The sequence below is a fragment of the Typopeltis vanoorti genome, chromosome 10 (genome assembly GCF_054136105.1).
Source record: "Typopeltis vanoorti isolate ZY-2024b chromosome 10, IOZ_Tvanoo_1.0, whole genome shotgun sequence".
NCBI lineage: Eukaryota > Metazoa > Arthropoda > Arachnida > Uropygi > Thelyphonidae > Typopeltis > Typopeltis vanoorti.
In genome coordinates this window covers 121,074,077-121,100,876 of record NC_143558.1, presented here as the reverse complement: position 1 = coordinate 121,100,876, position 26,800 = coordinate 121,074,077, and the positions used below count along the sequence as shown (strand labels likewise).

Genomic DNA, 26,800 nt, shown 5'->3' with positions numbered 1-26,800 from the left:
TACACACAGAAAACTAATATACTGAAATTCCATCCTTCTCTAACACAATGCTACTCCAATACAATCGACTGTTACACTTTAGGTGGAATATAATGTTTCCCCATCATTCCACACCAGTAAAAGAAAACTTAAAACTGATACCAGCATATCACAAACACTGAAATATCATTTCAGGGTGCTTCCCTGAAGCATATTCACAAAATTAAAAACATGGACCATGACATTCCTGCAAACTTCAAAATAGTAGTCTGTTCAGAAACTTACACCTGCACACAAAAAAAAAAAAAAAAAAAAACCAGCTATAAATATATAGTTTGCCTTTCCTCAAACCTCTGCATGTTTAGATCAAAACACTTCACCTTCCAAGAAATAAACCATGGAAGTACTTAGGCACTGCCATGATTTATCTGAAGAACAGAACACATTCCTTTGTGTTCTGTTCTTCAGATGATAACACTGCCAAAATCAGCTGGGGTGCTTAAAATTCAAGGCTGGATAACTGGGAGGAGACCTCCACATGGCTTTTTAGGAAATGTGGAGAACTCACATTCAGTTGAAAATAGCCAATGAGCTTCTGACCTGATGTCCATTCCCTTCTTGTGGTGCACCCTGTTGGGTATCAACCTGGATGCTGAATGAATGAGGAGGAACAAGTAATTTGGGATTGACCTGACCAAATTGTATTCTTATTGGCTTAAACCATAACTCAAAATAATGGTACAACATGCTAGAATTTCATGCTGGTTGGGATGCTGCCCAGTTAAACCTCTGCCCTGCCCTGTTGTTTTGGTCAGGAAACCAGGGTGAAAGTGAAAAGTTAGCTACTGGAACAACCTGCAACTGAACATCAGCAGAGTTCAAAATTGGTACCATCAACATAAATATCATCAATGGAAAAGGAATGGAACTAGCAGAGAGAGAGATTGGATAAGTACCAGATTGACATAATAGGTGTTACCAAAACAAAGAAGACAACACAGTTCGAAATCTTTTTAAGTAACAAATAAAAGATATTATATTCAGAAATAGCAATCAGGGAAGAGAAGGAGCAGCTATAATATTAAACATGAAGTATAAGAACAATCGTCTGAATGTCAGGCAATATTGAGTAAAGTGATGTGGGCTAATATCAGAATGGGGAACCTGAATAATGAGACTTATTTGTGCTTGTGGTTCCTCAGGAGGTTATACTAAAGAAGTGGAGGAATTTTTTGAGGCATTATTCGAGAAGTCAACTGATACAGTAAAAAAAGGAAAAGTTGGTCCTTGTTGGAGATCAAAACAGAGTAGGAAATGATTATAAGACATATGAGAATGTTTTGGGAAAATATGGAGAAAGAGCAAAGCTAACAATAATGAAAAGTACCTGCGCTAGATTTTGGCTCAGGACATGGACTAGTTATTACTAACATGTTTCAACATAAAAATATGCACAAATTCACATGGAGAGATGATGCAAGGAATAATAAAAGGCTCATTGGCTATTTTATTGTCAACAGTTATGTTTTCCTGCTTGTTCAGGACATCAGAGTATACAGAGGATTTGAGAGATTTCAAATAAGAGGATTTCAACACTTAATGGCGATCACCATTTAGTGTTGAGCAGAATAAAATTGAACTTCATAGTAAAAGGAAGAGCGTATAAGAAAGTTTGAAACAAATCAAAGTTGAACTGTAGACTCAAATATACAAACATTATTTTAAAAAAAACGAAGAGTTTGAAAACAAGAACTAAACCTTGGAGATTCAGGGGCATACCCTAAAGAAAACTGATTGATTCAGCTAGAGAGGCATGTAGTGAAGTAATCTGCAAGGATAGAAAAATCAGAACTCCATGGTTGGAGGCAGTCAAGGAAAAGAAGAAAGCATATCGAAAGTTCCTGGAAAGTAAGTCAGCTTATGCTCTTAGGCAATACAGAAAAAAAATGTAAGAAAGGAGAGCATTGTGTAAAATTAGCTAAACAATAATCATGGGAAACTGTTAAGAACATAGAAAATAAATATCAGGAAGGTGATAAAATATTCTTGAGGCTATTGTAAAAGAAATTAGAGATGATGAAGGCTGGCCGAGTAGTTAGCATATCCATTCTCCAGCCAAAAGGCTGCAGGTTCGAATCCCACTGTAGGCATGGATGTTTGTGATTGTCTGTGAAAATACTAGTAGTTGTGGTCAGCAGTAGATGCCATTGGTGTAATTGTGATCACTTGGTGAATTGAGTGGTGGAGACAGAGTTGTATAGCAGGTGCCCTCCCTCAATGAGTCTTTGGACTCCCTGGAGGTGTCAAATAATAATAATAAAGGGGACATGAGAACTGAGGATAAAGATATTCTCGATGTATGAAATAATTACTTTGAAAAATTGCTAAATGAGAGCATGGTGATAGAAAACACTTAACTGGAATGCCATCTAGAATATATATTTGTACTTGAAGTAGAAAAAGTTATCACAGACCTGAAATGTAGAAAGCCAGCTAGGAGTAGATGATATTTGACCAGAAATGCTAAAATATGGAGGCATAATTCAGAAGACCTGGTCAGTTGGTTGAATTCCAGATAATTGGAGTAGAGTGCTCATAGTACCCATCTATAAAAAAAGGGAATAAAGCTGATTGTGATCAAATTACTGAGGAATTTCTCTATTTAGTGTTCCTGGTAAAATTTATGCAAGTATTCTTGAGAAAGAGCTAAGAAAAAGATTATAAAAATAAGCTGTGTTCGGGCCAAACAGAGGTTATCAGGATCAGATTTTCACTTTAAAACAAATAAATAGTTGAGAAATCATGGGAATATAACAAGGATTTGTGTTTAAGTTTTGTAGAACTAGAAAAGGCATATGACAAGGTGCCAAGAGGAAAACTGTTCAAAATACTCCAGTTATATGATGTAAATGGGACATTATATCAAGCAATACACAATCTCTATTTTGAGTTCTAAATCAGAATTGAACAGGAAGATGGTTTGATATTAAGTCACATGTGCGACAAGGGTGTATATTATCTCCACTGTTTTTCATCATCTACATGGATCATCTATATGAATGAAAGTGGCATTAAATATGATATCAAGTGCCTTAGAAGACAGAAATATAAGACCTGACAATATTGGAGTCTTGACATTTAACAGATTGATTTGGAGGAAAATTGTAGATAGGAAGTTAGTAATAATATAAATTTTTCATCTACATGGATCATCTATCTGAATGAAAGTGGCATTAAATATGATATCAAGTGCCTTAGAAGACAGAAATATAAGACCTGACAATATTGGAGTCTTGACATTTAACAGATTGATTTGGAGGAAAATTGTAGATAGGAAGTTAGTAATAATATAAATTTTTCATCTACATGGATCATCTATATGAATGAAAGTGGCATTAAATATGATATCAAGTGCCTTAGAAGACAGAAATATAAGACCTGACAATATTGGAGTCTTGACATTTAACAGATTGATTTGGAGGAAAATTGTAGATAGGAAGTTAGTAATAATATAAATTTTTCATGTAGTACTATCATATCCTGTACACCCCTTGAGGGTATATGTCAAGAATTTGCTGATGATGATGAAATTGGTGATTGTTAATCTTTTCTCTTTACGTTATGCAGATGATGTTATACTTCTGAATAAATCCAGGATAAGTCTCTCCAGGATTCCCTGACCAAATGTTCAAATTGAATAACTGCTGTAATAAATTTGGTATGAAAATCCGCATTAAACAAAGACTTTTGTTTTGAATGTAGAAACATTCAAAACATCAACTGCATCCTAAATAGAGAACAAGTAAAACATTTCAGCTATTTAGGCACAGTTTTTAGTGAAGATGGCAAATTAAATTTGGAAATACACAGAAGAATATGGTAGGAAGTCAACTGAATAAATTTATATGGAATAAGAGAGAGAGAGAGAGAGATTCGTCAAAACACTAAACTAGCTGTATACGAGACAATGTTCAAACCAGTTGAATTTATGGATCTGAGAGCTGGGTTTGAGATACAAATCTTGATGAAAGACTGGAGACCACAAATATGAGAGTCCTGAGAAAGATTAGGATACTAAGGAAACAAAGTTTGCATGTGAAGTAACTTCATGACTGGGCTACTTGTATATAGAAGCTGGACTTCACATCAGATGCCTTAGTATCTTATAATACAATGCACATATCCTTATAGTGTATAATACTATGCATTATGGGAAGGGTCACTACCCAGACCGGTTTCGACCTTTGTGGTCTCATCAGTGGGAACCAACATAAAACTCCTTTTATAGCTCTCTGTTACTTTGAGTTCCATTTATATTTTTATAGATTTTATATTTCCTAACATTCTTTCATCAAAAATTTTAAGGTAAAACAAGGATCCTCTAAAGGTGTGTCAAAAAGTACATTTCATATAATTTCTTTTTCAATATATGTTTGAACACATATCGTTTATATCTTAATTTAACTGCAGTAAAAAGCAAGTGGTTTAATACTAGGGATGCTTTTTTAGAAAATAAGGTAATGGGCTATAAGTATTGATGATAAACAAAAATGTTTATCAAGAAGAGACTTACAGACAAACAAAATATAGATTATCACCTTAAAACACCTTGGTCCAAATTCCACCCAGGATATTAGCAACAGTTATGAATGCTTTTTAAATTGAAAATGTTTACTGGTCTTACATGATTCTTGCTCTTTCTAAACAAAATGGCTGGAAAATGCACAGAATTCACATTTGTGGTTATTGTGGGTAGGATTAATTACTCTCTCATGATAATACTTTAAAGAAAAATGGCAACTAATGGGATATCTCAGTTCATATAATATCATACAAAACGTATGTAGTTAATTCTCACTATAGCAAAGTTCTAGGGACCACAGGAATAATTTGCTATAGTGAATTTCCTTTAGCATAGCACTACCTATACAAGCCTCAATCAGGACTTTTTCAGTAGCTTGGTATAAAGGTATTTGCTAGAGTGCAAGTTGATTTCATTCATAATAAATGTGGAACATGCCCAATTATAAAAGAAAACCAAATGCTTTTATTTGTATGTTTAATTAGTGTATGAACAAGAATAATTAGTAGCTTTATAAGAACATATTTGTTCTCAAACAGTGATTTAAAAGTGATTTAAAAGTTGACACTAATATTTATTGCAAAAAATTATTTTATAGGTGGTTACAAAATATTTAAACTTGGTAGATAATTTGGAGCAAAGACTAATTTTGGCTAAAAAATACAAACATCATCAGGTAGTCATTGATGTGAGTATTAAAGATATATAATGCTATTTATATTCTGATTTTTGGTATGTAACTTTTTTTTTTATTCTCTGCTGGTTATTTTTCAGACTTAAAGCTGGATGTTTAGCTATCATTTTAATTTTCTTGTATCAGCTATTGTAGAAATGCCATATGACAGCAACAGTTGCTCTTGACATCAGGTTCTATCTTTATCATGTTCATACATGCCTGAATTATGGTGACATACAGCATACTCAACTAAATATTGGGATATATATAACATATTATTATTATTATTTTTACACGACACCTCAAGGGAGGGCACCTACTCTACAACTCAATCCACCATCTACACCAACGCCATCTATCGCTTACCACCACTATACCATACGAGTACCATATTTATTGAAAAATGAAGTGATGAATGATTTCTTAACAAAAGTACCCAAATCATTGATTGGTTATAGAAATAATACATTTAGAGAGATTTAGTGACATGTGACAGGCAGTCATATTTATAGAAAAGCAGACTAATTATTAAAATGCTCATATTACTCTTAGAAAACAGTCTACCCTGATTATGATGTTAGTGGTTGCTGAATTTGGAGAAAAGAGCAAAGCTAATAATAATGGCAAATACCTGGTGATTTCTGCTCAGGACTTGGACTGGTTATTACTAACATAATGCTCCAACATAAAAATGTGCACAAATTCACATGGAGAGAAGAGGCAAGGAATAAGAAAGGTCTCATTGACTGTGTTATGTTGATAGTGATGTTTTCTCACTGGTGCATGACATCAGAGTGTACAGAGGATTAGAAATTGGAAGTGATCACCATTTAGTCTTGAGCAGGATAAAATTGAATTTCATATTGAAAAGAAGAACATGTAAGAAAGTTTTAAAGCGAATAAAAGTTGAGCAGCTCTCAGATGTGAACTGTAGACTAAAATACACAAATATTATTCAAGAAAAAATGAAAGAGTTTGAGAACAGGAACCAAACCTTGGAGATTCAGTGGCAAATCCTGAATGAAACATTGATTGATTCAGCCAGAGAGGCATGTGGTGAAGTTGTCTGCAAGGATAGAAAAATCAGAACTCCATGGTGGACACAGGAAGTTAAAGAGGCAGTGAAGGAAAAGAAAAAAGCATATCAAAAGTTCCTGTCAAATAAGTCAGCTTGTGCTCTTAGAGAATACAGAGACAAATGTAAGAAAGCTAAAAAGTCATGGGGAGACTTTGGTAAGAGGATAGCAAAATATTCTGGAGGCTGTTGAAAAAGCTCAGAAATGGAGGGAAGAGTGCTGTAAAAGGAATTAGAGATGAAAACTGGTGAAAAAGATATCCTTCATGTATGGAGTAATTGTTTTGTTTAGTAATTTTTCGAAATAATCAATAACAGCTCAGTAGTAAAAAAAACACTTAATAGGCATGCAATCAGGAATACATATCCATACTTGAAATAGAAAAAGCCATCAGAAGCCTGGAATGTGGAAAGACAGCAGGCAGGAATAGATGATATTCGACCAGAAATGCTCAGGTATGGAGGTATAAAAGTCTTACAGTGGCTGCACTGCATAGTTCAGAAGGACAAATTCCAGATGATTGGAGTAGAGCTCTCATAATATCTATATATAAAAGGGGAAATAAAACTGAATGTGAGAATTACAGAGGTATTTCCCTACTGAGTATTCCTGCTAAGATTTATGCAAGTATACTTGAAATGGGTGAGAAGGATTGTGGAAGAAAAGCTAAATGAAGAATAAGCTGGATTCAGACCAAATAGAGGCTGTCAGGATCAGATTTTCACTTTACGACAAGAAGTCATGGGAATATAACAAAGATCTGTATTTAAGTTTTGTAGATCTTTAGTATTGTTGCCAATTGAATATACGTGTTTGATTTATAATTTTTTTTTTTTTTTCAAGAGTTGTAGTATTTATCTCCATAATAGACAGGATATTTAATGAAATGCAGTTAAATTTCTTGTTCTTCAGTATTCATTTTCAGAAAGCCTTTTATATCATCAGTTCTATTTGATTAGGTCTCAAATCATAGTGGAATTTGAGTGCTGCTGCTGCTAGTCTGTGTGACATCTTTGTACAAATCAGAAAAAGGCAGTCCTTGTTAAATGCAGTAGCAAACAAATTAATCCGAACACTCATATTTTTGCAAGAAAATAAGTACAAAAATTAAACTCCAATTCTACCTAATAATTTATATGTGCTCCTCTGTTCCTAATAAGTTCATTAATTTGCTTAGGCATGGGCTACCAACATAGAACACATTTTTCTTATTTCTGCATCTCAAAACCATACTTTTGTAATGGATTGTATTAAGTTATCCTTTGTATCACAATTTAATTTTCCAAGTTCTCTTGTTCACTATGGCCCACAAATTTTCTATTAGGTTAATGTCCAGAGAGTTACCTGGCCACCGAAGCAACTGAATGTTGTGTTTTTGAAAAACTCTTTCACTTTTTTTGAAGTGTAACATGGAGCAAGATCTTGTTGGAAGATAAGTTCTTCAGCATTTCTGGATCTGTGGGATCATTCTTTTCTCCAATGTTTTTATGTATTGGTCATTTATCATACCTTCAACAGGCACAAGTGATCCTGAATTGTCATGTGTAAAACAACCCCAGAACATTGTTTTAGCTGGGTGCTTTTAGCGTAAGGAGCTTGTTGAAGTGGAAGAGAGAAGTCTTCTCAACTGCTGATTTGCGAACATAGGATACTCACTCTCCTTGGACAAAGAAATGGCTCTCATCTGAAAATATGACCTCTTTCCACTTCTCAACAGTTCCTTTGTACACTTTTGCCCACTGGAGCCTCTCTTTCTGCATAGCCTTCATCAACAGGATTTGTCATGTCAGAAAAATTAATCCTACTGGCTGCCAAGTTTCTATTTAAGTCTACAGCAGACAATCTTGGATTCATTTTGCTTTTCCTAACTAGTAAACAATCTTGAATAAGTGTACTTTTCCTTTTCACCCACATTTTCCTTTTCTCTCAGGAGAAAACGTAAACCTCTTCAAAATGCATTAACAGTACCCAAACCAACACCATACTCATTGGCAATTTGTCTCTGAGTCATAGATGTGTGCTCAAGAAGAGTGTATATTTTTCTTAGAGATGTATCCAGTTTATAACTACATAAAATGAATAAAATACTATGAATGTCAACTTGTTTACACTGTTAAAAATGAACAACACTATTAATAAACATCATAGAGACAGTTAAAACATGTAGCACTCAACCCAAAATCAAAATTATTGTAAACTAAAACCATAAACTTCACAAAAATTCAGTTTGTTCGGATTAATTTGTTCACTACTGTATATCCTTAGAGCTACAAAAGTACTTAGAAATTGCAGCAATAATTATCCGGTAAATTATTGCTGCAAGTAATAACAAGTAATAAGCTTATATAAAAATTTTTTGACTCAAGTTGTAGTATTTATTTCCATAATAGGCAGGATATTTCATGAAATACAGTTCAGTTTCTTATTCTTCAATATCCATTTACAGAGAGCCTTTTGCATAATCAGTTCTATTTGATTAGGTCTCAAATCATAGTATAATCACTGCTAGTCCACATGGCACCTTTGTGCAAATCATAAAAAGGCAGCCCTAATTAAACATGTTGTGAGAGCTACAAAAGTATTCGGAACTGTATCCGGTAAATTATTGCTACAAATATATTTGCATATATATTTTGTGTGTGTGTGTCTCTCTCTCTCTCTCTCTCTCTCTCTCTATATATATATATATATACACACACACACACACACACACAGGTGACCCTCGTATAACACGGATGTTAGGTTCCATAGAAATGCCGCGTTATATAAATAGCGTTATGCAAAACCCAGATCACATAGAAAAAGTAGGGTTATATTCCGAAATCGTTTTTTCTTTTTTTTTAATTATATAAACAACAATGACATACCCAACAAAAATATATTTTTATTTAATTCAGGTAAGTTAAGAAAACAAACTATGAAAGAAATACATTGTATAAACTTATAAAATTACAATACATATTTTACGTAAACTTCATTGCACATGTTGCATAAATGTTTTAGACAAAATAAAATAAAGTGCATATTTTAATCGTGATCACTGTCTTCAAAATGAACATTTCGTAGATGTTCTTTATTTACGAATGATGTGCAAGTGATGACGTCGTCATCACTTGAACATCGTGTATCATTTTCATTGCATACTTTGGCTGGTTTAGTTATCAAGAAGTCAGTAATAAGACCTTGCCTACCAATGTGCTGCAATTTTTTATTAAGTTCATAATGTGGATATAAACAAATATCCAATTGTCTTGTGAATAATCTGGAGCGCTCCATTGGGGAATCATTATCCGTAAAATAACTTCCTAACTTTCTTGCGAAGTCCAATCCTTCTGCTAATTTTTTAATGGATTCATCACAATCAGAATCTTTGGCAGAACTTTCCCTGCTGTTTAGTTCAACATTATCTATTAATTGTACCAGTTCCTCCTCATTTAAATCTGTTTCGCCATCAATTAATTCACTAATTTCATTTTCAACCATATCGCAAAAGCCCTCTAAGTGGCCTTTACTATAAAAATAATTTTTTTACATTAAAAAGCATTACATATTGTATATAACTCACCAGAAAATAAAGTGCTCAGCTTGAGATTAACACACTTATGATTTTAATACCCTTTCCTGGCAGAAAACGAAGATAATTTTCAATAATAAACACTTTATTATTATTATTTCGGGTGTATCAAGGGGTGCTTAAGGGTCAAAGCTGTATAACTGAGAGGAGACCTCCACATAGCCTTTAAAGGAATGCGGAGAACCGACCAGGGCTTCTGACCTAATGTCCAATCCTCACCTTCTCGTGGCGCACCCTGTTGGGTAGCTACTTGGATACTGAACGGACGAGGATGGACAAGCAATTTGGGATTTAGCCGACCAAATTGTATTCTTATTGGTTAAACCAAAATATAGAATGATGGTACAACATAACAAAATTTCATGCCGGCTGGGGCATCGCCCGGTTAAACAAGGCCCCCGTTGTTTTCGCCAGGGAACCAGGGCGAACAGCGAAAAGTCAGCTACTGGAACAAAACTGGAAATAAACCCCAATTCAACATCACCAGAGTTAAAGATCGGTACTATCAACGTAAAAAGCCTGAATTGCAAAGAAATGGAGCTAGCTGAGGAATCAGATAAGTACCAGATCGACATAATAGGGGTGACTGAAACAAAAAAGACCAAAACTGGTGAGATCTTTCTGAGCAATAAATACAAAATGTTATATTCAGGCAATGACAATCAAGGAAAAGAAGGAGTAGCCATAGTATTCAACACAAAATACGAGGCTAATCTTCTTGAATGGCAGTCAGTCTCAAGTAGAGTAATGTGGGCAAATATGAGAATGGGGAACTGGACAATGAGACTTATTTGTGCCTATGGTCCCACAGAAGGTTCTACTAAGGTAGAAGTGGAGGAATTTTTTGAGGCTTTAGAAAAAGCAACCGACACAATGAAAAATGAAAAGTTGGTCCTTGTTGGGGATCTAAATAGCAGAGTAGGAAATGATTGTGAGACATACAAAAATATTTTGGGAAAATTTGGAGAAAAGAGCAAAGCTAATAATAATGGCAAATATCTGTTGGATTTCTGCTCAGGACATGGACTGGTTATTACTAACACCATGTTCCAACATAAAAATGTGCACAAATTCACATGGAGAGAAGAGGCTAGGAATAAGAAAAGTCTCATTGACTATGTTATTGTTGATAGTGATGTTTTCTCCCTGGTGCAGGACACCAGAGTGTACAGAGGATTTGAAATTGGAAGTGATCACTATTTAGTCTTGAGCAGGATAAAATTGAATTTCATATCGAAAAGAATAACATGTAAGAAAGTTTTAAAGCAAATAAAAGTTGAGCAGCTGTCAGATGTGAACTGTAGGCTAAAATACACAAAGATTATTGAAGAAAAAATGAAAGAGTTTCAGAACAGGAATCAAACCTTGGAGATTCAGTGGCAAACTCTGAAGAAAACATTGATTGATTCTGCCAGAGAGGCATGTGGTGAGGTTATCTGTAAGGATAAAAAAAATGAGAACTCCCTGGTGGACACAGGAATTTAAAGAGGCAGTCAAGGAAAAGAAGAAAGCATACCAAAGGTTCCTGTCAAATAAGTCAGCTTGTGCTCTTAGAGAATATAGAGACAAATGCAAGAATGCTAAGCACTGTGTAAAACTAGCTAAACAAAAGTCATGGGAGGACTTTGGCAAGAATATAGAAAATAAATATTATGGAAGTTGTTGAAGAAGCTTAAGAATGGAGGAAAGAGTGCTGTAAAAGGAATTAGAGATGATAAAGGTGACATGAAAATGGGAGAAAAAGATATCCTTGAAGTATGGAGTAATTACTTTGAAAAACTGCTAAATGAAACAAGCAGTGATGACAGCACAGTGGTAAAAAACACTGACCACGCATGCATTCAGGAATACATATCTACTAGAAGTAGAAAAAGCCATCAAAGGCTTGAAATGTGGAAAGGCAGCAGGAGTAGATGATATTCGACCAGAAATGCTGAAGTATGGTGGTATAAGAGTCTTACAGTGGCTGCACTGCATAGTTCAGAAAGCCTGGACAGAGGGACGAATTCCCAATGATTGGAGTAGAGCTCTCATAGTACCCATATATAAAAAGGGAAATAAAACTGCATGTGAGAATTACAGAGGTATTTCCCTACTGAGTGTTCCTGGCAAGATCTATGCAAGTATACTTGAGAAACAGTTGAGAAGAATTGTGGAAGAAAAGCTTGGTGAAGAACAAGCTGGATTCAGGCCAAATAGAGGCTGTCAGGATCAGATCTTCACTTTACGACAAATAGTCGAGAAAGCATGGGAATATAACAAAGATCTGTATTTAAGTTTTGTCGATCTGGAAAAGGTATATGACAAGGTGCCAAGAGAGAAGCTATTCAATACGCTGCAGTTATATGGTGTCAATGGGGCATTACATCAAGCAATACTTAGTCTTTATTTGAGTTGTAAGTCAGCAGTTAGAACTGAAGGAAGTACAGGAAGATGATTTAATGATATTCACCATTAAATCTGGTGTGAGACAAGGATGTACATTATCCCCTCTGTTATTCATTATCTATATGGATCACATTATGAAGGAAAGTGGTATTAAACATGATATCAAAATTGGAGATGTTAATGTCAGCTCTTTGCTTTATGCGGATGATGTTATACTTCTAAATAAATCTGCTACAAGTCTGCAAGATTCTCTGACTAAATTGAATAGCTGTTGTAATAGATATGGTATGAAGGTCAGCAATAAAAAGACAAAGACAATGAAAATAGGCAGAATCATTGAAAATGTCAACTGTGTTGTGAATGGAGAACCTGTGGAACAAGTAAAACATTTCAGCTATTTAGGCACGATTTTTAGTGAAGATGGTAAATTAAATATAGAAATAGACAACAGAATCAGCAAAGCTGGTATGGTGGGAAGTCAATTGAATAAATTCATATGGAATAAGAGAGAAATCAGTCGGAACACTAAATTAGCTGTGTACAAGACAGTGTTCAAACCAGTTTTAACTTATGGATCTGAGAGCTGGGTCAGAAATAAAACACTTGACCAAAGACTAGAGACCGCAGATATGAGAGTCCTGAGAAAGATTATAGGTGTGAACAGATGGCATCAATGGCAATATCATATTAAAATCCAGGATATTAAGAAAGAACTTGACATTGTCAGCATCCAGAAATGCGTTAGCAGAGCTAATCTTAGGTGGTATGTTCACTTAAACAGAATGGGCGAGGAAAGATTAGCAAAACAAGTGTTCTCTGCCAGGTTGGCAGCAAAACGATCCAGAGGAAGACCAATATATAGGTGGATTGATACGGTACAAAATTCTTTAGACGATAGAAATATAAGATCTGATAATGTTGGAGTCTTGACAAGTAACAGACTGATTTGGAGGAAAATTGTAGATAGGAAATTAATAATGATGTAATTTTTTTCATGTAGTATTATCATATCCTGTACATCCCTTGAGGGTACATGGCAGGAATTTGATGATGATGATGATGATTATTATTATTTCGGGTAACTCCAGGAGTCCTTAGACTCATCGAGGGAAGCCCTAAATATCATGTCCACACAACTATGCGATTACATTCTCACAGTATCTATCATACCTTGTCTTGAACTCGTTCACCGTCATAGCACCCACAACAGACTCTGGCAGCTTATTCCACTCATTTACCACTCTAAAAGTAAAGAACCCCGCTCTAACACCCCTGCTAACCACACTCTTGCCCAGCTTCCATAGGTGTCCCCTAGTTCTCCCACCACCAGTCCTGATCTCAAAAATATCCTATAGAATCCCTTTAGCAATTTGAATGTCTCAATCATATCTCCCATTTTCCGCCTATCAACTAGTTTCTGCAACCCACAAATCTTCAACCTGTTCTCATATGGTTCATTCCATAGACCTGTTATCATCTTAGTCACTCGCCTCTGGATCCTCTCCACCTCATCCCCATCAAGAAGGAACCGAGTTGACCAAATCTGGGCACAGTAGTCGAGATGAGGTCTTATCAAGGCTTGGTACAGAGGTACAATAACTTGCTTGTCTCTGCTCGTCAAGGTATTTTTCAACAACCAAGTGAGTTGATGAGCTGATTTAGCTACTTTTGCAATGTGCCCCCTAAACTTCATCTCCCTATCCACCAACAGTCCCAAGTCCCTGGCCTCATCAATCTCTTGGAGTACAGTTCCACCAATGTGGTATACTGCTGCTAATCTTTTCACTCCGAAATACATAACCTTACATTTTGTCACATTAAATTGACATCCATTCTCCTTAGTCCAGAACTCCAATCGATCTAAGTCGTCTTGCAAGACTTTGACATCTGCATTCACTATCGCCCTACCCAACTTTGCATCATCAGCGAACAAATGAATTGTTCCACTTAGATCCTTCCCTATATCGTTAATGAACAGATTAAACAGCAGTGGTTCAAGACCAGAACCCTGCAGCACACCACTAGTCACAGGCTGTCTTTTGGACTCTACTCCTGAATAAACTACTCTTTGATATCTCTCCATCAACCAACCACCTATCCATCTCACCAATCCTATATCCATTCCCATATGTTGTAGTTTACGGATTAGTATTCCATGTGGTATACTGTCAAACGCATTTGCCAGGTCCAGCAGTAAACTGTAAACCCATTTCCCTTATCCAGTTCTGCCGTCACCTTGTTATAAAACTTGAGCAAGTTACTGAAGCATGATCTACCCTTCACAAAGCCATGCTGTCCCCTGTACAGTATCTCGTTTTCATCAATCCATTCCTGTATTTTTCCCTTGACTACTTTCTCTAAGACCTTGACAATGATTCCTGATATGCTTATCGGTCGGTAATTTGCAACCGTAGTCTTGGATCCTCCTTTATGCAGTGAAACTATTTTCCCCTCTTTCCACACCTTCGGGACTAAACCAGACCTGAGACTCAGATTAAACAACATGGTCAAGGACACTGATAATTCTTTAGCCGCTTCACGCAAGACCCGTGCCGGTATACCATCCAATCCCACAGATGTATTGACGTTAAAGTTCTGTAATAGACTAGTCACCTCCACTTCATTCATCACAATTCCCATATAAACTAATGGTTCCTTCATTTTTTTCAATGTCACCACCTGGATGATATGCTTTTGCAAAGTGCGCGCTCAGTAACTACACTATATCGACTGATTCAGTGACCTCCTTACCATCGTCATTCCTTAAAATCATTTTGCCGTGTACAGTTTTTTCCTTGCTTGCAGCATATTGAAAGAACTGTTTGGGATTCTCTTTTGCTTGCAAAGCTAGTTTCCTTTCATAATCCGCTTTTGCTTTTTTTACCACACTCGTTACCTTTCTGGCCTGCACTTTATACCGTTCGTGTGCCTGCAGGTCACCCCTTTCTTTAAATTCCCTCCGTAGTTGTTTCTTTTTTTGCAGCTCAAGCCTAATGGTGTTATTCATTCATTTCACCCCTACTTGTTTTACTATTCGTACCCTAGGTATACAATCAGCCATTACCTCCTGTAAATGCTCCTTGACCACTTCCCATGCTCTATCGATGTCCAGCCCTTGCAGTTGTACATGCCATGGCACTGATCCAAGCAATCTCCTAAGCTTGTCATACTTGCCAGCACGGTAATTCCACATATACCCTGTCTTAATCGAAAATTCCACACCTTTAGCCACTTCCTCAAGACCTTATGATCACTCTCACCATTAGGTGGCAACATGGTCATATTCATTACAGTCAAATTCTCATATGCTATTACCAGGTCAAGCACTCTCACACCCCTAGTATTTTCAATTACATGCTGTATCAGATAGTTATCCCTTAATAATTGAATAAAATCCTTATCCTTCCTCACATGTGTACTCTCCTCCTTCCAATCAATGTTTGCATAGTTGAAATCCCCCATAATAATTACCCTCCTTCCACTCATTTCATCAATTTCCCTATGCATACTATCTCCACCATCTATTCCATCACCTGGTCTATAGCAGCACCCAACTGTATATTTTATTCTGTCAGTCTCAATCTCACACCAAATAGCCTCAAATGAGCTCCTTTCACTATCCTGCGAAACAACTTCAATTCTCCTTGGCTGCAGTTCATCAGCTATCATCAATAATACCCCTCCCCTCATTTTATTCTCTCTGTCCCTCCTAAACACACTATAACTTACACATTCTATCCCACTAACTATATCTTCTTCCGTCAGCCATGTTTCACTAATGCCAATAACCTGTGGCCAGGAAGAGCCAATCAAGGCCAAAAATTCTTCCTTCTTGTTCCTAATACTTCTGGCATTAGTATACATGAAATGCAGTGATCCCTTAGTCCCATCCCTATATCGATGCATTATTCTAAATGACCCATTCCCATTTTTTGTCAGTGCTGGTTCTGGTACATTACATACATTCTTACACTCATCTGTCTCACTGATGTCTGCATATCCCCCCCTCCTTGGTAGTTCTAGTTTCCCTGGTTTTGCACATCCATTTTCATTACATTCAGCAACACTATTTCCAGTCTCCACACACCAAGTCCATTCAAATGCAAGCCATCCATCTTGTATAAGTCCTTTCGCCCTTCAAACTCATTCCACACGTCCACGAATTCCACACCATACCGTCTGCATAACCTACACATAATGTCATTTGCGATTATGGCCTTCCTCCTAAACTCCTCTCTGTCATACCGCAGCAACAGACTAACCATTCTATCTCTGTCACTCTTTTCTTTCGCTACCTTTAACAATACTTTCAAGTCCTCTCTCATAAAAAATTTATCACCTTTCAATTCATTCATACCCGCCACAATTATTAATTCTTTCACCCTCTGTTTTTGCACTCTAATACTCTCAATTACATCCTTAAATTTCGCACCCGGTAAGTACGATTTAGTTACACTGCCATCTATCACCCCTCTTAATAACGAGTCACCATACAACACTCTTTCCTTTATTTCAGAAACTCTCTCATTCTTGCACTGTTTTTTTACGTTAGACGAATCACTCTGGAAAGAGTTTTGCAGGTGCTCTAATTGCCGCTGCACATTTTGTATAACTGTGCACAACCTAGCGATCTCACTTCCTACAAATAATTCCTCATTATTTTTATCATTTAAACCATTTTCTCTCTCAGTTGCTTTCACTCTTTCTTAGATCACCGCTCTCATTGCCATCTTGTACATCGCAATTCTCTATCAAACCACTATTTTCACTCACATTTTGGCAATTCTGGCTTTCTTCGACCATAACTATCTCACTACCTGATACTTCAACTCCTCACTTTGCTTACACTTTCTGCACCTTCTCCCACCACTATCACTTTCAATCCAAATTCCAGCCTCATTCGGGAATGCATACATCCCACACACATCACATTGTACAAACTCTCTCACATTATAGTTTTTGAACAATGGCGTCGTATTTTTGGATGCCATTATCTTACGTCGCATTGGCGCCATATTCAAATCTATGAAACGTAACGTTATATACTAAATTAAATAACGTAATTCACACCAAAATCCCACAGACCAATATTACCAAATATTGGTCTGTGGGATTTTGCCTAATATTACCAAAATTAGGCAATATTACGTTATGATTTTAACCTATATTCTAATTTTTACTCAAAATTGTGCTTAGCTTTCGGGAGCTCTCTGAAAACACAACCATCCGTCTGGCCCTCTAGCGGGCAAAAAAAAAAAAAAAAAAAAAAGGTAAACAATTGACGTACATATGTACTAAAGGGTATTTCCCCTAATATAAATTTGCTACTTATAACTACATCCGCGATATGGGCAGACGCAAATTTAACGAAGAAAAAATTTGATTTTTAAGTCACATGGTGAAAAATATATGAAAAGATATAAAGGGTTACTACAATTTGTAAACAGTGTTATATCGAAACCGCATTGAACAAGGGTTGCTACAATGTGTAGACCGCGGCGTTATATTCGTGTTATACGAGGGTTACCTGCATATATATATATATATATATATATATATATATATATATATATATATACACATACAGGATTGGTACCTAGTATTTTTCTTGTGTGTGTGATTAATGTTCACAGCCTTTCCAAAAAAGTTTTTCTTGAATAAAGTGTGAATAAAATGAGCAGGAAATGAAAAACAAATGAAAACATCTTCACAGTATAATGTTACCTACAGATTAGTCCTGCTTATACAATTTTTTTTTTTTTTACACGGCGCTCAACAATTAATCATAAGTTGATTTATGATACATCAAAAAATAAGGAAGAACTATTTTAGGTATATTTTCGTAAATTTTAATCAAAAATTACAGTGATATAATCAGGTCCAGGATACAATTTTAGAATTTATTTGTCCTTTTTCAGGGAAGATCTGAAGGGGCCCGAACAGAAGATGACGTACATTCATAATTATATGTACCATTCGTTTAAACTCTTATCTCATATATTTTGACATCTTTTAGGCACCTGTGTATATTGCACACATACACAGGCGCCTTCAAGACTTAAGGTTTTGAAGTTCATCATACATCGATGTCCTATCAATATCACATTCTTAAGTATGCTGATCAGTCAATTTCAGTTATAAATTTTTTATATAGTTGAAACAGCTCACATTCACTGAAAAGGCCATGATATTCTTTTAAAATTGATAGTGTTGTATCCAACATGGGTGGGGGGTGGGAACTATTTTGAAATCGAGTTTTGGATCGTATCCATCATGCACTGGTCATGGGATTCACCGTCAATTGAATCCCATGATCAAGAAACTCTGCGGTTTGTTCAGCAGCAATAATATACTTTTTCTTAAACATCACTTCATTTTTCTTCAAAGAATTCCTTAATCATATTGATGCTTTCAAGAGCATTATGTACATTGAATTTTGGTTCCTGTATCATTTTGCTTATCACATTTATTTTACTTAAAACATCATGCTAAGTTAGTACTGAGTAAAATATATTTGAAAGTATACCTTTTGGCTTGCATTCTAGGAACTATATCTTTACTATCATGAGCAATGTGTAGCATATTCAGTGGGAAAGTGGAGTTGATTTCAAAATTTTGATAAATGTGTTTTTTTAGTACATGCCAAGGTTTTGTTAATGCTGAAAAGTAGTTGTATAAAAGAAAAATTCCGGTATTGTGACCACATGTTTATTGAGATAAAGATAAACAAAACCCGACAAGTTTCGTATGTCGTTTCACTTACTTCTTCAGGGTTAAAGGTAACTAAACGTTCAAACATAATAAATGAGAAAATTACTCAAAATAGTCCATTAGATGTTGTTATGGCTGTCTAACTGTTCATCAAATTAAAAATTAAAAAATCCGAATGCAGAATCGATACATACATTCATGAATGCTGTTTGAACAATGCTGGATGTTGTCCACGTTCACACTGCCAAGGTCTGACTTAGGTATATTTTTTATGAATGCTGACCAAACTTGATGTAGAATTAGGCCATGGTTTTTGTTGCATTGTGTTGGGATTCTAAGCATATTTGCAGCTTCTTTAAATTTCCTTCTGAAATAGTTTTTTTTCAATATAAGACACGTTCATTTTATGCCAAAGTACATTATGGTCATTTGGCATTTGAGAGGAAGTGCTATAGAAATATCTTGAGAATAAGCTGGATACAGAAAGTGAACAATGAGGAAATCTACAGACGAATACAACCAAAAGAAAACCTGATCTAGAAAATAATCAAAAGCAAACTATGTCTATTTGGCAATATATGTAAAATGAATGATGAGAGAAAATTAAAAACATTGCTGTTTGGAATGATTGAAGGAAAGAACAAAAGAGGAAGACCAAACAGAGAATGGAGTGATGACATCATCAAATGGTGTGGAAACTCTATACAAACTGAGTCATCTTGCACAAAATAGAATGCAATGGAAGAATCATATCAAGATGGCAGCAGACACCTATGGGCATTGAACCCATGGTTGTTGATGATGATAATTATGGTCAGTGGACGTTGTGTGATATGCTAGAACTATCCATTCTATTCCATCAGTTGTAAAGGAGTTTCTTTCTTATGTATTTTTGGCACTCTATATATTCTAGGAGTCCGCGCGGTTAGCCTAGTGGCTTTGCGCTTCGCAACCATATGCCTGGGGAAGGAGTGTCCTAGGTTCGATTCCCGTCGGAGACGTGAGGAGCTGAAGGATCTTCCTCAGCCATAGCCAAGTTAGCCGGTCTTGGGCGCGGGCAGTAGGGTTTTTTTCCGCCAGTTTATCTGGTGTTTTTCATCCCGCAAGCAGGCAAACCGGCCCCGTGAACATACATGGATACAGCCAAGAATACCTTGAGGCATAGGAGTGACCATTCTATCCTCGTATTTTTCGGTTACGAAATCCAAGCATGCTTGGAAGGTTGTGGGCCTTAAAGGCCTGTTAAAGCCATTGGGATGGGATATATTCTAGGAACTAATGGGTGTTTTGATTTTAGAGTTCTTTTAAGTTCTTCAGTCCAGTTGGGTATATTTTTAATTAGATTTTTAATTCGAAACACCCATTAGTTCCTAGAATATATGGAGTACCAAAAATACATAACAAAGATATTCCTTCATGACTCCCCGACCTCGAATCTGGCAAAACACCTACTAACATGATTTTACCACACATAGGAAAAACAGCATACATTTCATTGAGAAGATAAAGGATATATACATAGAACCTTCAGACATCTTGGCCAGTTTAGATGTAGTCAGCCTTTTCACAAATGTTCCCAGAAATGAAACAGTGAATCTCCTTGAAGATCTTTTTTCACCAGATATTGTAGAACTGTATAAACATTACATAAAAATACGTTCTTAATGTATCAAGACAAATTTTGGGAACAAAATGAACTAGCAATGGGTTCCCCCCTCTCCCCAGCATTAGCAAACCTGAACTGGACAATGAGACTTATTTGTGCCTATGGTCCCACAGAAGGTTCTACTAAGGTAGAAGTGGAGGAATTTTTTGAGGCTTTAGAAAAAGCAACTGACACAATGAAAAAGGAAAAGTTGGTCCTTGTTGGGGATCTAAATAGCAGAGTAGGAAATGATTGTGAGACATACAAAAATATTTTGGGAAAATTTGGAGAAAAGAGCAAAGCTAATAATAATGGCAAATATCTGTTGGATTTCTGCTCAGGACATGGACTGGTTATTACTAACACCATGTTCCAACATAAAAATGTGCACAAATTCACATGGAGAGAAGAGGCTAGGAATAAGAAAAGTCTCATTGACTATGTTATTGTTGATAGTGATGTTTTCTCCCTGGTGCAGGACACCAGAGTGTACAGAGGATTTGAAATTGGAAGTGATCACTATTTAGTCTTGAGCAGGATAAAATTGAATTTCATATTGAAAAGAATAACATGTAAGAAAGTTTTAAAGCGAATAAAAGTTGAGCAGCTCTCAGATGTGAACTGTAGACTAAAATACAGAAATATTATTGAAAAGAAAATGAAAGAGTTTGAGAACAGGAATCAAACCTTGGAGATTCAGTGGCAAACTCTGAAGGAAACATTGATTGATTCTGCCAGAGAGGCATGTGGTGAGGTTGTGTGCAAGGATAAAAAAATCAGAACTCCCTGGTGGACACAGGAAGTTAAAGAGGCAGTGAAGGAAAAGAAGAAAGCATATCAAAAGTTCCTGGCAAATAAGTCAGCTTTTACTCTTACAGAATACAGAGACAAATGTAAGAAAGCTAAACAGTGTGTAAAACTTGCTAAACAAAAGTCATGGGAGGACTTTGGCAAGAATATAGAAAATAAATATCAAGAAGGTGGCAAAATATTCTGGAGGTTGTTGAAGAAGCTTAGAAATGGAGGAAAGAGTGCTGTAAAAGGAATTACAGATGATAAAGGTGAAATGAAAACAGGAGAAAAAGATATCCTTGAAGTATGGAGTAATTACTTTGAAAAACTGCTAAATGAAACAAGCAGTGATGACAGCACAGTGATAAAAAACACTGACCAGGCATGCAGTCAGGAATACATATCCATACTTGAAGTAGAAAAAGCCATCAAAGGCTTGAAATGTGGAAAGGCAGCAGGAGTAGATGATATTCGACCAGAAATGCTGAAGTATGGTGGTATAAGAGTCTTACAGTGGCTGCACTGCATAGTTCAGAAAGCCTGGACAGAGGGACGAATTCCCGATGATTGGAGTAGAGCTCTCATAGTACCCATATATAAAAAGGGAAATAAAACTGAATGTGAGAATTACAGAGGTATTTCCCTACTGAGTGTTCCTGGCAAGATCTATGCAAGTATACTTGAGAAACGGTTGAGAAGAATTGTGGAAGAAAAGCTTGGTGAAGAACAAGCTGGATTCAGGCCAAATAGAGGCTGTCAGGATCAGATCTTCACTTTACGACAAATAGTCGAGAAAGCATGGGAATATAACACAGATCTGTATTTAAGTTTTGTCGATTTGGAAAAGGCATATGACAAGGTGCCAAGAGAGAAGCTATTCAATACGCTGCAGTTATATGGTGTCAATGGGGCATTATATCAAGCGATACTTAGTCTTTATTTGAGTTGTGAGTCAGCAGTTAGAATTGAAGGAAGTAGAGGAAGATGGTTTAATGTTAAATCTGGTGTGAGACAAGGATGTACATTATCCCCTCTGTTATTCATTATCTATATGGATCACATTATGAAGGAATGTGGTATTAAACCTGATATCAAAATTGGAGATGTTAATGTCAGCTCTTTGCTTTATGCGGATGATGTTATACTTCTAAATAAATCCGCTACAAGTCTGCAAGATTCTCTGACTAAATTGAATAGCTGTTGTAATAGATATCGTATGAAGGTCAGCAATAAAAAGACAAAGACAATGAAAATAGGCAGAATCATTGAAAATGTCAACTGTGTTGTGAATGGAGAACCTGTGGAACAAGTAAAACATTTCAGCTACTTAGGCACAATTTTTACTGAAGATGGTAAACTGAATATAGAAATAGACAACAGAATCAGCAAAGCTGGTATGGTGGGAAGTCAATTGAATAAATTCATATGGAATAAGAAAGAAATTAGTCGGAACACTAAATTAGCTGTATACAAGACAGTGTTCAAACCAATTTTAACTTATGGATCTGAGAGCTGGGTCAGAAGTAAAATACTTGATCAAAGACTAGAGACCGCAGATATGAGAGTCCTGAGAAAGATTAGAGGCGTGAACAGATGGCATCAATGGCAATATCATATTAAAAACGAGGATATTAGGAAAGAACTTGACATTGTCAGCATCCAGGAATGCGTTAGCAGAGCTAATCTCAGATGGTATGGTCACTTAAATAGAATGGGAGAGGAAAGATTAGCAAAACAAGTGTTCTCTGCCAGGTTGGCAGGAAAACGACCCAGAGGAAGACCAAGATATAGGTGGATTGATACGGTACAAAGTGCCTTAGACGATAGAAATATAAGATCTGATAATGTTGGAGTCTTGACAAGTAACAGACTGATTTGGAGGAAAATTGTAGATAGGAAGTTAGTAATGATGTAATTTTTTCATGTAGTACTGTCATATCCTGTACACCCCTTGAGGGTACATGGCAGGAATTTGATGATGATGATGATGATGATATATGGAAAATTTTGAAAATAATGTCTTAAATAACTATCATAAAAAATCAAAAATTTGACTTCTTTTTGTTGGCAATATTTTCATCATATGGCCGGGAACAACAGAGGAACTGACTGCTTTTAAAGATTATCTTAATAATCTGAACAACAACATAAAATTCACTTTGGAACAGGAAGAACACAAAAAACTACCTTTCCTTGACATCCTAATAGAAATCAATGAAAGAGAAAACAGATTATCTTTCTCCATTTATAGAAAACCCACCAACACAGGAACATTTCTTAATGCTGCCTCACACCACCACCACCACCCTATGCAAAAAAATAGGTTTAATAAAAACCTTGAGGGATAGAGCTTACAATATTTCCAGCACAGAAAAAAAGTGGAATGAAGAATTACATTATCTAACACAGACCCTCAAAAAAAAAAAAATGTGGTATGTTGAGGACAATCAAGAAAGTCCTCAACATACTTTTAGGACAATCAAGAAAGTCCTAAAAGCATCTCAAAAAAGCAAGATTTCAAGAATGCAGTTACACTACCATACATCAAGAATGTTATGGACAAACTAGCCAAATTACTTTACAATCAGAACATCAAAGTAGCTTTTCTACAGCTAGAAAAAATATCTATCTACATCCCCCAAAACCTCAACATCATCCATTAAAAAAAACCAGGTGTCTGTAAAATTTACTGTTCCTGTGGCATCTGTTACATTACATAGGCCAGACAGGAAGATCAGGAGAAATTGGTATGAACGAACATCAAAAAGACGTACAAAAAAGGAGAGAACATAAATCAGGCCCTAGCATATCGCACAACTTCCACTGGCCATAATGTACTTTGGCATAAAACGAACATGTCTTATATTGAAAAAAACTATTTCACAAGCTGCAAATATGCTTAGAATCCCAACGCAATGAAACAAATTCTACACCAAGTTTGGTCAGCATTCATAAAAAAATATACCTAAGTCAGACCTTGGACAGTGTGAACGTGAACAACATAATGTGACAACATCCAGCATTGTTCAAACATAGCATTCATGAACGTATGTATCGATTCTGCATTCGGATTTTTTAATTTTTAATTTGATGAACAGTTAGACAGCCATAACAACATCTAATGGACTATTTTGAGTAATTTTCTCATTTATTGTATTTAAACGTTTAGTTACCTTTAACCCCTGAAGAAGTAAGTCAAACGACATACGAAACTTGTCAGATTTTTTATCTTTATCTCAATAAACATGTGGTCCAATACTAGAATTTTTCTTTTGAACTGGTAAACCACAGAAACCTATGCCTACAAGTAGATGTATAGTTCTTGGTAGTTCTTGGATGATATAAAAAAAATTTAGAGGTGTCAACAGATTTTTGCTGCATCACCCACTACCAAGTTTAAAGAATGCAGAATATTGAATACCCTAGAATGTTTTTTTGAGGATCTTCTGTTAAATTGCATTAGTGTATTGTGGTATCCATGTATTATTTTGTCTGAATCCAGTTTTTGTAAATAATTACTAAATATGTGTATAATCATTCTCCAGTTATGTTATAATTCCAAAAATTGTTTCCCCACCTCCTAAAAAAAAAAAGCCTTTTGGAAATTAACAAATTTATCAGTACTTGTTATCTGTTCTACATGTCTTACATCAGATGTTGTATCTAAAGTAATTGAGTAATATTTAGCATTTATTTTCTTATTCTGAATTATTTCATTAATCACATCTGCTATAATGATTTGGTTTTATATTTTTACTGGATGTTGATGTACTGCATAAATGTCCACCCACAATGTTTTCAAATTTTGTGATGGTTTATGTCAAGAAGAAAATTCACATTATCATGGCCATGAAGTCTCTTGAATGATTTTGTGAATGACATTGCTTTGTCAAAAACTGAATCATGTATATCATATATTCAACAATAACATGTCAATATACAGTATATATATATATATATATATATATATATATATTTTTTTTTTTTTTTTTTTTTTTCATATAGTCTCTGTTCTGCAGAATTGATAGTTTTTTGCAAATCATATTTCAGTTTTTGCATTTGTTGATGTATATTTCACTTTCTTCATGTTTACTAAAAAATGAGTGAAAAATGTTGCCCGATTTTGCACCCATTCTCATTCTTCAGTTGATTTTTTCCATGCCAAAGGGTTTGCAATGTAGACAGAAAACAATCCTTGGAAGTAAAATAAAGTAACCAGGATTTATGATCTCTGCCACTGTTTGAAAGAATTTGTGTGTAATAAGTTTTCAAAAACTTCCTACCCATACTGTCTTTTGGAAAATTAAAATTTCTTACTTCAGGTGGGTATTCAATAAGAGTGTCCTGTTGTTTAATATCCAAATTACATGGCATACATGAACTAGCAGTGAGTACACTTGGTTTAATGGATTCTTTATCTTTGTTTTCTTGAAATTCACCAGTTGGTTGAGATGGATGCAGAAGTAAAATTCATAACATGCTCAATCAGTGACATACTTGTACTACATTCTGCTGAAACTAGACTTAGCTCTGAAGTGTTCTCCTTTTGTTCTTGCATTCCGTCTATTTTCTCCAACAATTGATTCACTGATTAAAATAATTTTCTTCTCTAATGGCTTTCTGTTTTCTGCCCCACACAATGAAGATCCTAGAGAGGGTTCTTGATGGAAGACTGAGGAAGGAGGTGGAGATTGCAAAGGAACAATTTGGCTTCATGCCTGGTCGATCGACAACAGGTGCTACCTTTGGCTTACAACAGATGATGGAAAAGTTTCGAGAGAAGCAACGGGAGCTACATCTGTTTTTAATTGATCTGGAGAAAGCTTATGATAGAGTGCCAAGGCAAGAAGTCTGGAGGTGTTTGAGGGAGAAGAAGGTACCGGAGAAATATGTCAGGTTGGTGCAGGAGATGTACAGAAATGTGAAGACAAGAGTTCGAACCTGCCTGGGAGAGACAGAAAGTTTTCCAGTGACAGTTGGCTTGCATCAAGGGTCAGCATTAAGTCTGTCTTGTTTAATATTGGGATGGAGGTGAGAGAAGACGCTCCTTGGACTATGTTGTATGCAGATGACATCGTGCTGTGTGCAGAATCAAGAGAACAAGTGACAGCTAAACTGGAAAGTTGGAGGAAAGTACTCAAAGAGAGAGAGAGGTATGAGACTGAGCAGAGGTAAGACAGAGTATATGTGTTGCAAAGTGGATGGCAGCCAGGAGACAGATCTAGAGCTGGAAGGAAATGTCATCAGGAAGGTCAGTGACTTTAGATACTTAGGTTCAATAATGAAAGAGGATGGTGGGGATGGAAGAACTGGAGAGAGATGGCTGGAGTGCTATGGGGTAAGAGGGTACCGATCAATCGTAAAGGCAAAATCTACA

General features: G+C 35.8%; 1 protein-coding gene across 5 annotated transcripts in view; it reads left to right on the top strand.

The window, feature by feature from the left end:
* Vps16B (Vacuolar protein sorting 16B) overlaps positions 1 to 26,800 on the top strand; it is a 289,159-nt gene that overhangs the window by 234,097 nt on the left and 28,262 nt on the right. For all 5 annotated transcript variants that reach the window (XM_090399626.1, XM_090399624.1, XM_090399627.1 and 2 more), the window contains one exon: positions 5,160 to 5,249. In XM_090399626.1, coding sequence (XP_090255752.1) covers positions 5,160 to 5,249 — 90 coding nt within the window. The remainder of the gene's footprint in view (positions 1 to 5,159; positions 5,250 to 26,800) is intronic.